General features: G+C 48.4%; 1 protein-coding gene across 1 annotated transcript in view; it reads right to left on the bottom strand.

Annotated features, from left to right (window-relative positions):
• The window catches only part of LOC109919062 (zinc-binding protein A33-like), a 29,222-nt gene extending 25,343 nt beyond the window's left edge, over nt 1-3,879 (bottom strand). The window contains exons 1-2 of the mRNA XM_048616510.1: nt 3,454-3,879; nt 756-851 (exon numbers count right to left, since the gene is read on the bottom strand). Coding sequence (XP_048472467.1) covers nt 756-851; nt 3,454-3,879 — 522 coding nt within the window. The remainder of the gene's footprint in view (nt 1-755; nt 852-3,453) is intronic.
• Nucleotides 3,880-15,363: the final 11,484 nt, after the last annotated feature.

Genomic DNA, 15,363 nt, shown 5'->3' with positions numbered 1-15,363 from the left:
TTGAGACTGAATTGTCATTTGCCTTCAGATAGTTCATAGGTTCACTGCTTGGGGAATTGGAAAATGTTGCTCTGGTGCATTGGGAGGGGGAGAACATTGAGCGATGTAGATTTACTCTGTGGCTCACTCATGCTGTACTCAATAACTTCGTCAACAATGGATCCTGCAGTGGTTTTAGCCATCTCTCATGTCCCCACTCCATAAAGTGCATTGGGATAACAAATTTAACCATGTCAATGGGCCCAGAACCAGGCTCCAGGGCTGAGAGATTTTAGACACTGGGTTGAGTTGGAGAAACTGGGACTGGAACTTCGAGGCGAAATTGGATAGAGCCCTCCAGGCTTACGATAGAGTTTGATAAGATAGACAAAGGAATATTGTTCCTTATGGCTGAGTGCACAAGGACTTGGGAATACAGGAGATTAGGTTTTGGGCAAAAGAATCACCTCACTAGTTCACCAAAGCTGGTGATTTCAAAGCAAAAGTGGCTGGGCATTGTCAGGGATAGAGTGGGATTTGAAATTGACTGGATTGCTAGTCAGAGGGCTAGCATGATCTCAATGGATTGGATGGCCACCATCTGTAGCATGATAACGTCATGACTCCACGTCCCGCTGTCTCCACCGGCCGCAACGAGCAGTGACCTTGTGAAAGGGTAAGGCACAAATGCTCATTTTGGTGGTTCGGCGAGATTAGTTCTCATTTCCCTTTGCGACTATGCTGATTGGTCCATCAACGAAAGCTGGAGTATTTACCTTGAGTTCCAGGACTGCCTTTTCCTGACTGGCTTCGATCCTACTGATGGCTTCCACCCGCTTCTCCAGTTCCCCTGAAGATTCAGTTAGCTTTTCCTACAAAAAAATTGGACAAAAGTGTAGGCCAGGTCTCCTGGTTCATGATTTGGCTTTCATAGTGATGTGGGGTAAGATCACATCAGTCTGTTGTCTGTTTCAGAGTCGGACTGAGAGCTTTGCATTTCCCCAGTTTACCACAGGTGTTGGTGGTTAGAGGTTTTCCTGTACAGCTGTGAAAGTTGTCATTATTTGCTTCATTCAATATTGTTGGTTGACATTCTGGAACCCAGCCACCGAAAATCTCCTCACACCCAGTGCCCATCGCTGGGATATTGGCAGCTGGAGCCACAGTCAAGGTCTCCCGGTACCAACCAGAGCAAAGCAGCTAACCGGGGGTCTGTCACCCTACTCACCACCCTCCGTCACTCCATCCGTCATTAAGGGTATACAAGGCACACTCTAGGCCATGGCCTAGTGGTATTTTCGCTGGACTGTCGATCCAGCTAACGCCCTGGGGACCCTGAATCGAATCCAGCCTCGGCACAGCTTTGAATTCGCTAAAGAATGTGGAATTTAGAGTTGAATGATGACCATGAAACCGTTGCATATTGTCAGGGAAATCCCATTCGGTTCACTAATGGGAATTGAATCTACCATATTCGATTGAGTGTGGCATCAAGGGTGCCAAGAAAAAGGGTGGCACTGTGGCTCAGTGGTTAGCACTGCTGCCTCACTGTGCCAGGGAACGCAGTTCAATTCCACCCTTGGACGACTGTCTGTGTGGAGTTTGCACATTCTCCTTGTGTCTCTGTGGGTTCCCTCCGGGTGCTCTGGTTTCCTCCCACAGTCCAAAGACATGCAAGTTGGGTGGCTTGGCCATGCTAAATTGCCCCATAGTGTCCAGGGATGTGTAGGTTAGCCATGGGGAATGCAGGGTTACAGGGATAGGGTGGGTCTGGGTGTGATGCTCTTTGGAATATCATTGAAGACTGGATGGACCAAATGGCCTGCTTCCACACGGTAGGGATTCTACTCTATGATCCTTACCTGGTCTGGCGTCTATGTGAGTTTAGACCCACTGCAACGTGATTGATTCTTAACTGCCCTCTGGGCAATTAGGGATGGGCAATAAACGCTGGCCTAGCCAAAGACACCCTCATCCCATAAATGAATTGAAAAAGAAATGCTCACCCAGGCTCACCCTGGCAGCGCCTTCCAAGCCCTTCCCATCCATAAGGGCAAAGGTGGTAGATGCTGGGAAACACCATTGTATCCAGGTTCTCCTCCGAGCCAGATGCCATCCCAACTCAGAGGTAAATTGTTGGATGAAAATCCTGGATTTTCCTTCCTCAGAGCACTGTACACAGTAGGACTACAATGGTTCAGGAAGGCAGCTCATCACCGCCTTCTCCAGGGCAATTAGGGAAAGGCAATGAACCTAGTAACACCTCTATCCTCAGAATAAATTGAATAAAGAACATTTTGCCTTTAGGAGCAGGCACCACCCTGCATTGTGAGCTCTCCCAGCTATGACATTGCGACAAATACAAATGAGGATGTCATCTGATGCCAGGATTGTGGGAGGGGCTACTGGGCAGTCCTTTCCCATAGACCCATCCCATAGATTTTAGCCAGGAATTCTCTTCCTGGTAAACTACGTGGAACTTCATGCCATAACTCAACCTAACCTGCACATCCCTGGACACTGCGGGGCAATTTACCATGACCAATCCACATAACCAGCACATCGTTGGACTGTGGGACTGGTTCAGCTTCGGAAACCAGGAAATGAGTTGGGCTGAAGGGCCTGTTGCCATGCTGATGACTTGATGAGCTCAGGAGTATGGGATTGGACTGTGCCATGCCGATATCCCATTGGGTTTGTGAATACATGCTGGAACTGTGGGGCATTAGGTGTACGTGATCTTTTCTTCATGGGGCGTCAGTCAAAAGGACAGCTTCAATGTGAAGAGAACCTTACACTGCGCCTGAACCATTGAGATCCTGTGCAGTTAGGCAATGCGGGTTGACCCTGTCACTGTTTCTAACCTGTAGCATAAAAGATACAGGACTACATAATGATGATAGTGGAGTCATCCCTCTCTGAAACCTGGGATACACTAATTGGCTTAGCAATAAAACAAAGTGGGAATTGGAGTGCAGGGAAATCATAGAATCCCTATGGAAGCAGGCCATTTGGCCCATTGAGTCTACACTGACCCTCCAGAGAGGGTTCACCCCATCCCTGTAACCCTACCTTTCCCATGGCCAATCCACCTAACCTGTACATCTTTACACTGTGGGAGGGAACCAAAGTAGACACAGGGAGAATGTGCAAACTCCACATAGACATCCATGGCTGGGATTGAACCCAGGTCCGTAGCGCTGCAAGGCAGCAGTGCTAACCACTGAGTCACTGTGTCACCCTCTGTGGCTGTTGGGGAAAAGCCCATCAGGTTCACTAATGCCCTTTAGGGAGGGAGACTGTCATCCTTACCTGATCTGACCTACATGTGACTCCAGACCCACAGGAACATGGTTGACTCTTAACCCACGGCCCCCGCCCCAATCCCAACCCCCAATTAAGGAGCCAATAAATGCAGACCCGGCAAGTGAATCGTGTGAATGACTCTTACACAGAGAAATGTAAAGTCCTTACTTGGCAGTACTGCATAGTCTCGTGAATGGGCACGATTCGATGCCCCTTATGCTCCTTAGAGACTCCGCACACCACACAGATGGCCTGCTGATCGTCCTGGCAGTACAGCTTGAGCTTCTCTTCGTGGAGGGGGCAGAGTGCGGGCCCCGAATCAGCCGAGGGGATCGGGGCGGCATCGAGCCGGAGTTGCCGGACCCTCTCCACGATGTTGGCCAGCAGCCGGTTGCTCTTGAGCCGCAGCTGGGGGAAGGTCTCCTGGCACTGAGGGCAACTGAAGCCCGACTCCAGCTCGCCCCAGGCGTCGGCGATGCATGCCCGGCAGAAGTTGTGCTCGCACTCCAGCCTCACCGGATCCTGGTACAGGTTCAGGCAAATCGGGCAGGTCACCTCGCTGGTCAGGCCCTCCGCCAATACCCACGACGACATGATCACCCAGGCCACGCTCTGCCCACTTTTCACCTGGCTTCCAAGGGGACGTGGGAAATCCGTGACTCTTCAGTTTCCAGTTGGGAACTCTTTGGCCTTTTGGACGCAATATTGAGTTCAATCATTTTAGGGCCTGAGCAACTTCTGCCATGTCCTTATCCCAAACCCCATACACCAGGCCTTGTCATCACAGTTAGTTGCTGCTACACACAACCCATTGTCAGCTACTAATGGCCCCCAGACTGAACTTCACCCTCTCCCCTGTCTGTCCACCTGTTTTTCTCTCTCTTCTCAGGCTCTATCTCCACCTTTTGTTCACTTCTCCTCCCACCCCATCTTCTGCATAAATGCCAAGCCTTTCCTAGCTGTCATCAGGTCTGAAGATCCGAAAATTTAACTCTGCTTTCTCTCTCCACAGACGCTGCCAAACCTGCTCGAGTTTTTGGTTGTCTCTCGTCAAATACTTCATGCCCTCATACCAACAGGACAACCAGGATTAGGCCATTTGGCCCAACGAGCCTGCTCCACCACTCAATGTGACCACCTCCGACTATGTACCCTGTTCCTGCTTTCCTTCATATTCTCTAAACCTTTTAAGCTTTCTAACCCGTTCTTGAAATAATACAATGTTTTGCTCTTAGCTGCTGTCTGCAGTGGGGAATTCCACAGGCTCCCCACTCCCTGGGTGAGGACATTTCTCCTCGTCTCAGTCCTAAATGGTTTACCCCATGTACTTAGACAGTGGCCCATCGCTCTGGACTCCCCCACCTTTAGGAATACCCTTTCTGCACCTCCCATTCACTTTTTGATGGACCCTTTCTGTTTTCACTCTCCTCCTGTGCTTTGCACACTCTTAGTTTCTTCCTCCCACTTTCTTTCCCTTCTTCTTTACAGTATCAAAGTGAGTGCAACGTTAACCAGCTGATGCAAATATACACTTTGTGCTTCACCCCCATCCAGTTAAAATTTCGATTGAAGTCTCGAACACAGGCTGAATGGGGTGACCTCATAGAGGTTTATAAAATCATGAGGGGCATGGATAGGGTGAATAGCCAAGGTCTTTTCTCCAGGGTAGGGGAATCCAAAATGAGAGGGCATAGGTTTAAAGTGAGAGGGGAAAGATTTAAAAGGGACCTGAGGGGCAAATCTTTCATGCAGAGAGTGGTGCATGTGTGGACTGAGCTGCCAGAGGAAGTGGTGGAGGCTGGTACAATTACAACATTTAACAGGTATCTGGATGGGTACATGATTTGGAAGGGTTTATAGGCCAAACGCTGGCAAATGGGACTAGATTAATTTAGGATATCTGGCCGGCATGGACAAGTTGGACCAAAGGGACTGTTTCCATACTGCGCATCTCTACTTTGATTTCCATGGACCAAGTACTGGAAAATGTGATTAGCATAGTCAAGTGTTTTTTTTTGACTAGCACAGACTTGATGGGCCAACGGGCCTTTTTCTGTGCTGTACACCTCCAGGACCATGACATATCTATAAAAAAATGATACTCCAACCGATCTGGTGAGAGAGCCCCTGGGCTGATTGCATGAAAACTACCTCCCAAATATCTCGTATCACAGTCCTTTTTGGACATGAGGCTGAGTCATTTAAAATGAGCTGATGTCCAAGAACACACTGGTCTGTTTAGAACTGTTCCAAAACTCCCCTTTTCTCATCTTTTTCTCTTTCTTTTCGCCCTGTCTGTTTCAGTTGTCACCTTCTCTGAAGAGTCCTCAGAAATGCTGTGAGAGAGCCAATCCGATTAAGGGCAGTTAGAGATATGCAGCAAATGTCTTCCTTGTCACCAGTGGCCAGATAGAGCAAAAAGAAACACCCGACACTCTCTCACAGCCCTTGTGGTTTATTATTCTTCAAATATTTATCCAATTTTTGTTTTAAAGTTATTTGCATCTGCCACCTACTGAGTTATTAGGAGATGCTGGGACAATTTTTCCTGGAGCATGCAAGATTGAGGGGTGACCTTATAGAAGTTTATGAAATCATGAGAGGTGTGGATAGGGTGAATAATCAAGGTCTTTTCCCCAGGGCGGGGGAGTCCAAAACAAGAGGCAAAGGAACAAAAGCGGAAATTGCTGGAAAAGCTCAGCAGGTCTGGCAGTATCTGTGAAGAAAAAACAAAGTCACAGTTAACATTTTGGATCTGGTGACCTTTCCTCGGAAAAGATGTTTTTGTTCCTGATTTACAGCATCTGCAGTTTATTTTGTCTTTTTTTTAACTAGAGGGCATAAGTTTAAGGTGAGAGGGGAAAGATTTAAAAGGGACCTAAGGGACAACTTTTTCACACAGAGGGCGGTGCGTGTATGGAATGAGCTGCCAGAGGAAGTGGTACAGTTACAATATTTAAAAGGCATTTGGACAGGTACATGAACAGGAAAGGTTTAGAGAGATATGGGCCAAACGCTGGTGAATGGAAACAGGCCAGGTTGGGAAACTTGGTTGACAGGAACGTGTTGGACTGAAGGGCCTGTTTCTGTGCCGTGTGACTCTATGACTGTATCCACCACAACCGAAGTGACCAGAATTAATGCCATTTCAAAGCCAGTTTGCCTAGTTCCTTAAATTATGTGGCCAGCCGACTACAGAATTGAGATAATAAGCTCATCGAGTCAATGTTAAGTCAATAATTCAAAGGCTCACCAACTGTTCCACTAGATATCCTGGTTTTATGAATCAAAATGGACAGTGGAGGTGGGGTGGGGGGAATGTGGAATCATTGGTTCAAGACGAGTTTATCCAACCACTCAAGCCTGTTTGACCAGCCACCTCAATTACTGTTGTTTTATCTTGCAATCCCACATACTTGCTACAGTTCCAAACACATTAGCCCCGCAAGCCTGCTCTCCCAACATCAATCTTCACGGACCTCAGGATGAAGAAAAAATGCCCAAGGAGAGAAATTGAGAAGTTTAGAAAAAAAGATACCCAGTGAATGCTGAGTTTGGTTTAAAATCCTGGATGTCATTGGAGGAAAGGGTAAAAATGAAGGAGTTTCTAATGTTCAGCAGGTTCCTGGAGGGAAAGGAGGAGGTCGCAAAGGGAATGGGACTATTTAGGGAAGATTGAATTCGACCGAGAAATGCAAATGCGGACACAATAGTGTTGAACCGTGCTTAAAATAGACTGGCGTGCACCCAAAGCGGGTGAGATAGGAAACCAAAATAGACAATGCACAAAAGACACAAATCAGTACTGCACTGTTTGGCTAGAAATGGCTTGAGACTAAACTTCTACTGAACATACTCATATCGTAAGGATGTCTTACCCTGGTGGAATGACTGCACGCTGCACAGGGATGACTCAGACCAAGAAGCTGATGTGGTTTCGGGTTCACACGAGGAATGGGAGCACTCGATTTTGCCTGTTGGCCTCTGAGCTGGAAACTTCTGCAAAGAGGATTTGAATTGACTGAAAGAAGATGTGACTGGTGGAAAAGAGACACGGGGGAGGGACTCACTGAGCGAGAGAAGGGAAATAAAACAACTGTGAAGGCACATCAGTGTTAGTTACAGGGGTTGTACACGAGTGGTTAGCTTTAGCCATAAACCCAGAAGTAACCAAAATCAGGCAAGGGGCTGAGGATACTGGAGAACCGAATCAAACAAAATACAAAATTGCCAGAGAAACTTAGCAAATTTTGCCTGGTAGCAACTGTGGAAAGAGTAAAACAGATTTAATGTTTCATGTCCGATATGACTCTGCATCAGAACATTCTGTACCTTTCACAACCTCTGGTTGACCCAACGCACCTCACCACCAATGAAGTTGCCATAATAGTGTCGGATTTGTAGCTCCCCAAGCGACCACAGCACGCTCTCACAAACAGCAACGCACAATAGTCAGACGTTCTCGTTCCTTCTAAATTAATGATGCTTGAATGATAACCAAAGAGGACAATCCATGATCTTAGAATCACAGAATCCCTGCGGGGCAGATACAGGCCGTTCGGCCCATTGAGTCTCATGGAATCCTCTGAATCCCATGGAATCCCACTCCCCACTATCCCTGGAACCCCACGTTCCCCACGGCTAACCCACCTACCCTGCCCATCCCTCGAAACTATGGATGGTTAGGGGGAGGTGCCGGCCTGGTCATATTATCACTCGACTGTTAATCTAGAAACTCAGCTCATGTTCTGGGGACCTGGGTTCAAATCCTGCCGTGGCAGATGGTGGAATTTAAATTCAATCAAGAATCTGGAATTAAGACTCTAATGATGACCGTGAATCCATTGTATATTGTCAGGAAAAACCCATCTGGTTCACTAATTTCCTTTAGAGGAGAAAACTGCCATCCTTACCTGGTCTGGCCCACATGTGACTCCAGACCCACAGCAATGTGGTTGACTCTTACTTTCCCCTGGGGCAATTAGGGATGGGCAATAAATGCTGACTGAGCCAATTAGCATGGCTAATCCATCTAATGTCTGCGTTTTCTGGACTGTGGAAAGAAAATCCATTATTCTTGTTTTCTGTTCTCTCTTCAGCCACCATCTCAGGCTGGGCCAGTTCCTTCTCAAACACTGCGACCTTTACTGAAGCAAAGAAACAGAAGCTGCTAGCAAAGCCCAGCAGGTCTGGCAGCGTCTGTGATGAGCAGTCACAGTCAGGTCAGGTCCAGCGACCCTTCTTCAGAACTTCCTATAATTAACCCTGAGTTGACCCAACTCAACACTGAGAGGGAAACCAAGAAGCCAGTTTTTTGAAAAGAAAAACAATAGTAATCGGAAATGAAAGCCCTGGTGACAGCTCCATTTCGAAGGCGTGTGGGACCATTATTCTCAAGTTTCACCAGTTGAGAAATTTGCCTGTCATATCATCCCTCGATGACATCAACTTCCTCTACTTTTGCCTGAGCTCATCTGCCGCTGAAACCCTCACCCTAAGGACTCGTGTATTGTAAAGTGTTTTTGTCTGGCTTAATGTCATCGATTGATTCATTAATTTATTTGTTGTCATGTGTGCCTAAGTGCAGTGAAAACTTTGTTTACGAGCAGTACAGGCAGCAAGGATGTACACAACATAGGATGAAAAAGAACTTACAGGCATACAGGTCATGTCACGTATGGTGTGTGCTCGGCAAGATGAACATTAGCAAGATCAGCAATGTTTGAAGTTAGAGAGTCCATTCTTCAGTCTAATAATGGCAGGGAAGGAGCTGTTCTTGAACCTGCTGGTGCATGTGTTTAGGCTTCCATACCTTCTGCCTGATGGAAGAGGTTGTAAGAGGTCATTACCGGGGTGCGATGGGTCTTTGATGATGCTGGTAGACTTTCTGCAGCAGCGAGCTGTGTAAATGGAGTCGATGGATGGAAGGAATGGCTTCCGTGATGGTCTGGGCTGTGCACACCTCCTTCTGTAGTTTCTTACAGTCCTGGGCAGAGCAGTTGCCATACCAGGCCATTATGCACCCAGACAGTATGCTTTCAATGCTACATCTGTAGAAGTTGGTGAGGGGCCTAATGGACATGCCAAATTTCCTGAGCTGCCTGAGGAAGGAGAGACGTTGTTGTGCCTTCTTGACTGTCGCATTTACATGGGAAATTCAGGACTGATTGTCAATGATAGTCAGTCCCAAGAACTTGACGCTCCCAGCCACATTGATATCGATGGTGGCGTGTTGTCCATCTCTTTGTAAAATCGAGACCAGACAGAGCTCTGCGGCGCATGCCCTTTCCCCACCTCCTGCTCACCTCTCAGCCGCAGCGCTTGCTATCCTGCTCCAACACGAACACCCCAATTTTACAGTAAATTTCTGGCTTTCCAATCCCCTGCCCAAACCAAAGTCTCCTTAATGTCAGCCAGCAACATCAACCATGAACTGTGCGCTCTCCTCAACTTCCAAAATCTCTCCCCTACTATTGTTTGCCTTCTTTTGGCAGTAACCGACCACGAATATAGAATCCCGAGAGTGTGGAGAGAGGCCATTCAGGCCATCGAGCCTGTACTGGCCCTCCAAGGAGCAACCCGTGTAGACACAGAGAGAACGTGCAAACTCCACACAGACAATCACCCGAGGCCGGAATCGAACGTGGGATCCCTGGCAGTTATGAGGCAGCAGCGCTAACCACTGAGCCACCATAATATCCCTGCCACCTCTTTAACATGACTTACTCTATCACGATCCCATCCCCACGAAAGCTGCCCATGTTCCTGGTTTGTCCTTTCCATCTATTAAATCCATTTTGTCTAGTCCCTTGTCAAATCTTGTTCACACAAAGCGGTCAAAAAGGCATATGGCATGATCGCCTTCATTGGTCAGGGCACAGAGTATAAATAAAGGCCAGTCATGCTGCAGTTGTACAGAAATTCAATTAGGCCACATTCAGAATATTGTCTACAGTTCTGGTCGTCACACCACAGGAAGGGCGGGGAGGTTTTAGAGAGGGTACAGAAACGGTTCGCCAGTGTGTTGCCTAGTTTGGAAGGTATTAGCTGTGAGGAGAGATTGGACACATTGGGTTTGTTTTCGGTTAAACATCAGAGGATGAGGGACAACTTGACAGAAGTTTACAAAATTATGAGAGGCATGAATAGAATGGATAGTCACAGTTTTTATCCCAAGTTGGGAATGACAGCTCCTAGGGGACGTAAGTTTAAGGCAAAAGGAGATTTGAGAGCCAGGATCATTACATCCAGAGGGTGGTAAGTGCCTGGTATGCGCTGCCAGAGGAGATATTGGAAGCAGATACAACAGCAATGTTTAAGAGGCATCTTTGACAGTGAGATGAACAGGCAGGGAATAGAGGGATATGGACTGCATAGAGGCAAAAGGTTTTTAGTTTAGAACAGCATAATTTGTCAGTACAAAACAGTAGTTGTTGCAAAAGCTCAGCATGTCTGGCAGCATCTGTGAAGAAAAAAATCAGAGTTAACGTTTCGGGTCTGGTGACCCTTCCTCAGGACTGATGGGAAAACTTTGGTTTATATGCAGAAAATAGAGATGGGGTAGGGAGTAAATGATAGGATGGAGACTGAAGGGAGAGAGCATAGCAGTTGGATAGACAAATGAGTTGATAACGATCAGGCTGGGAGGGTGAGTAGTTGTTCATGGGGACGGTTAGTGACTAACAACAGGGGGTCTGTAATGGCAGGCTATGTGGTAACAAGGCCTGGTGTGTGGGTTGGGGGCTGGGACATGGGAGAGTTTAGGCTTTAAAATGATTGAACTCAATATTGAGTCCGGAGGGCTATAGGGTCCCCAAGCGGAAAATGAGGTGTTGTTCCTCCAGCTTGCGTTGGGCTTCACTGGAACACTGTAGCAAGCCAGAGACAGAGATGTTGGCCAGGGAGCAGGGTGGTGCGTTAAAGTGGCAGGCAACAGGTAGTTCAGGGTCTTTTTTGCGAGCAGAACGTAGATGTTCTGCAAAGCGGTCACCCAGTCTACGCTTCGTTTCCCCGATGTAGAGGAGACCACATTGTGAGCAGCGAATGCAGTAGACCAGATTCTGGGAAGTGCAGGTGAAGTGTTGCTTCACCTGGAAGGTATGTTTGGGCCCTTGGATACTGGGGAGGGAGGAGGTAAATGGGCAGGTGTTGCACCTTCGCCGGTTATAGGGGAAGGTGCCGTAGGGCTGTGGGGAGGTGTTGGGGTTGAAGGAAGTGTGGACCAGGGTGTCCCGGAGGGAACGGTCCCTGCAGAATGCGGACAAGGGAGGGGAGGGGAATATGTGTCTGATGGTGGCAAATTTCTGGAGGCGGCGGAAATGGCGTCTGGCGATCTTCTGGTTGTGGATGCTGGTGGAATGGTAGGTGAGGATAAGGGGAACCCTATCGCTGTTGCGGGAGGGAAGAGAAGGGGTGAGGGCGGAAGTGCAGGAGATGGGTCGGACCTGGTTGAGGGCCCTGTCGACAACGGAGCTGGGAATCCTCGGTTGAGGAAGAAGGTGGACATTTCGGAGGCTCCCTTGTGGAAGTTGGCCTCATTTGAACATATGCGACGGGGACGGAGGAACTGAGAGAATGGGATGGAGTCTTTACAGGAAGTGGGGTGCGAGGATGTACAGTCCAGGTAACTGTGGGAGTCAGTGGGTTTATTTGTCGGTACAGCCTTGGTGGGCAGAAGGACCTGCCCCTGTGCTGTACTCTTCATCGTTTAATGAATCACCTTGTGAATTATCTTGGGATGGTATCTTCATGTCACGGCTGCTTTACGAATGCAGTTTGTTGTTGTTTCTGCTGCAAGTCCAACACAGGGCCAACGACATACGTGTCCGACTGCCATCTGGTGGCTGAGATTGGTACTGCAGTGCACCTCTTTTGGAAAAGGCCTCTGGTGATGGTCATGTTAAACTTGTTCTGCTCTCTCAGCCGTTTCTCACGGTCACATGTGGGGAGGATCTGTGCAAGAAGTGTAATTCACGTCAATCTAGAGTGGTCTTTTGCTGCCGCTGTCAGTTCTGGAAATGATCTGTCAAATTGTCAATCTGTCTGGAAATGATCCATCAATGGGGGGAGGCAATGGGCTCGTTGAATTATCTCTGGACTGTTAACCCAGAGACCCAGATAACGTGCTAGGGATCCAGGTTCAAATCCTGCCACAGCAGATGGTGGAATTTGAATCCAATAAATATCTGAAATTAAGAATCTAATGATGACTGTGAACCGACTGTCGGGGGAAAAAAGCCATCTGGTTCATTAATGCCCTGTGGGGAAGGAAGCTGCTATCCTTGCCTACACGTGACTCCAGACCCACAGCAATGTGGTTGTCTCTATACTGCCCTCTGGGAAATTAGGGATGAGCAATAAATGCTGCCTAGTTCAGCGATGCCCTCATCCTGTGAATGAATGAAGGGGGAAAAAAAAATTGCCCATCTGCTTCACCTCCCTTGTCCCAAAACCCTGTGCTGTCATCAATCTTCACAAAATAGTAAACCTTTGAGGCTATGCTGAGCTTTGGGCCACAGAGGAAAATAGGTCACATTGGATTGGACACATAATTCTGCGCTGAAACTGACTTCGAGTTTTACCAGTAACAGCGCAGTGGGAAGTTGGCTGAAGACTTTAATTATTTCAGGCAACTGTTTGGACAGGTTAGGACTCACCTCCAGGGCAGTTGGGACCTGAATCCAGATCTTCTTGCACCACAGGTAGGGAAAACACCACTGCACCACTCTGAGGCCTGTAATGGGCCCGTTTCATTCCAGTCCTTGTTCATGATCCACAATTGATATTGCTCCCAATGGGAAATTGATTCTTGAAGCGTGGCCCAGCATCAATATTCACTTGCACATCCACCCTCCATCGTGGACCCCTCCATTATTTTTCCCCTTACCCATCTGTCCTGAGACGCTACAACACACCCCTTCTGAGTCAGCTGGGACTCGAACTCTGCTCCCACCCCGACCTCCCATAGCCCACAGGCAGTGATGCTGTCGCTGCACCACAGGAGCCACTATATCGAGATTATCCTGCTCCTTGTCCAACTCCCAGTTCACTGAGTTGTGATCTGTTAAACATTGGGAAGGCCGAAGACATCCAAACCATAGGGCAGTCCGCCCACCTTCAGAAACATCAATCAATTAGATCAAACTTTCAGGCCGAAGGTTAACTATATTCCCTGGATGATAGCTGCTTTAAGTGCAATGTGAAGCTGTCTGAGAGACGTAATGGGGACTATTTCTCCACAGCACATGTGTCTTATCATTTAAATATAATACCATCTTCCCGCCCCTCTGCTCCCCACCCCCTGAGCTGCAAGATGCTGATCACTGCTCAGTATTGTGGCACATGTATTTACTTTGGCACTGGCAAGCCTAGTTATGAAAGCTGAAAGGGTTCGGAAAAGGTTTACAAGGATGTTGCAGGGGTTGGAGAGTTTGAGCCAGAGGGGGAGGCTGAATAGTCTGGGGTTATTTTCCCTGGAGCGTCAGGGCCTGAGGGGTGATCTTCCTGTCCTTTTCTTCTCTTTCTCTCTCGCTCTCTCACCGGGCTCTGGCACCACTCAGTCTGTTACCCCAGCTCCCCATCCCACCATCCCCCGCTACTTCAGTGGAATTACCACATTTTTTGAGCTGCTATCAATTCTGAAAAAGGGTCACTGGACCTGAAACGTTAACTCTGTGTAGCGATTGGAACCAGGTTGACCTTGTTGACTTGCTTGGGGTTGTTAACCTGGGCCAATCAGAAAAAAAATCCCTGGCTGACCGATATAACCAGGGGATTAAAATTTCCTCAGTTCAGGGGACTGACTCTGAGCTGGCTTGTCATAGCCAGTGTAATGTGCACAAGTATATAAGGGCTGACTTGGTGATGGGATGCCATCCTCAGTGTAGTTATTTCACTCTCCTTTTCTCTCTCTCTCCACAGATGTGGCCCGACCTGTTGAGTTTCTCCAGCAATTTCTGTTGCTGAGCCGTTTCAAAACGCAGCCTGCTGTTTCAGTGCACAGAAGCCACAAAAAAAAACAATTTGCAACGTTGCACAGACTGCACAGTGGCAATAATCCCGACGGGTTTTTGTTTTATGTGAGAGATGTCGATTAAAGAATATACATTGACCAGGACAACTGGAGACAGAGCACCGTGCTGTGTAAAATGGCAGCATTCCCACAGGCACCTGGGAATCACTGGCCCAAAACCTTCCAAAGTGGAGGAAGATCATCTGGGGGAGGCATCGAGATGTGCGATCGGGAAAAAGTGGAAGCCAAGCGCAAACAGGGAAAGGTGCGCACTGCCACACCGACGCCCACCCTTCTCTTCCTGAGACCACCTTCTTCCCCATGTGTAACAGAGCCTGTGGTAACCCCATCAGTCTGTACAGCCACCTACAGGCTCACCCTGAGAGTGGAAGAGAATCAGCCTCATCTGTGAGGGACTGTCGATGATGATGATGCCTTTGGCTTCTTTCTTTACCCTCTTGAGAGGAGAAATGGAGCCCTATTCCGACATCCCATCAGAAAGATTCAATCTCGAGAGCGATTATTAATTCATTTTTGGCATCTCAAAGCCTTTACCACGTTCGATCATCCCAAACAGCCAATGGGAAAGCAGTTTTACTCCACCCCCTTGAAGGCGGAATGTGAGGTGCTGCTCCTCCAGTTTGCGGGTGGTGTCATTGTGACATTGGAGGAGGCCCAGGCTGGACATGTCGCCCAGGGAGTGGGGGTGGGGGGGGGAGCACGAAGTGGTTCGCATCTGGAAGATGTTGTCATTTGTCACGTACAGAGTGCAGATGCTCTACAAAGTGGTCTCCGAGCCTTCGCTTGGTTTCCCCGATGTAGAGGAGGGCACATCGGGAACAGCGGATACAGTATACCACATTAGCAGATGTGCAGGTGAACATCTGTTTAATGTGGAAGGTTTTTTTGGGGCCTGGGATGGGGGTGAGGGGGGGGGGGGTGGGGGCGGGTGTAGCACTCCCGGCATTTGCGGGGAAAGGTGCCGGGGGTGGTGGGGCTGGTAGGGAGTGTGGAGCGGACGAGGGAGTCACGGAGAGAGCGGTCTCTCCGGAAGGCAGATAAGGGTG

The sequence above is a fragment of the Rhincodon typus genome, chromosome 35 (genome assembly GCF_021869965.1).
Source record: "Rhincodon typus isolate 14 chromosome 35, sRhiTyp1.1, whole genome shotgun sequence".
In the NCBI taxonomy this organism is placed as follows: Eukaryota; Metazoa; Chordata; class Chondrichthyes; order Orectolobiformes; family Rhincodontidae; genus Rhincodon; species Rhincodon typus.
This window is presented reverse-complemented; position numbering and strand designations above follow the sequence as displayed.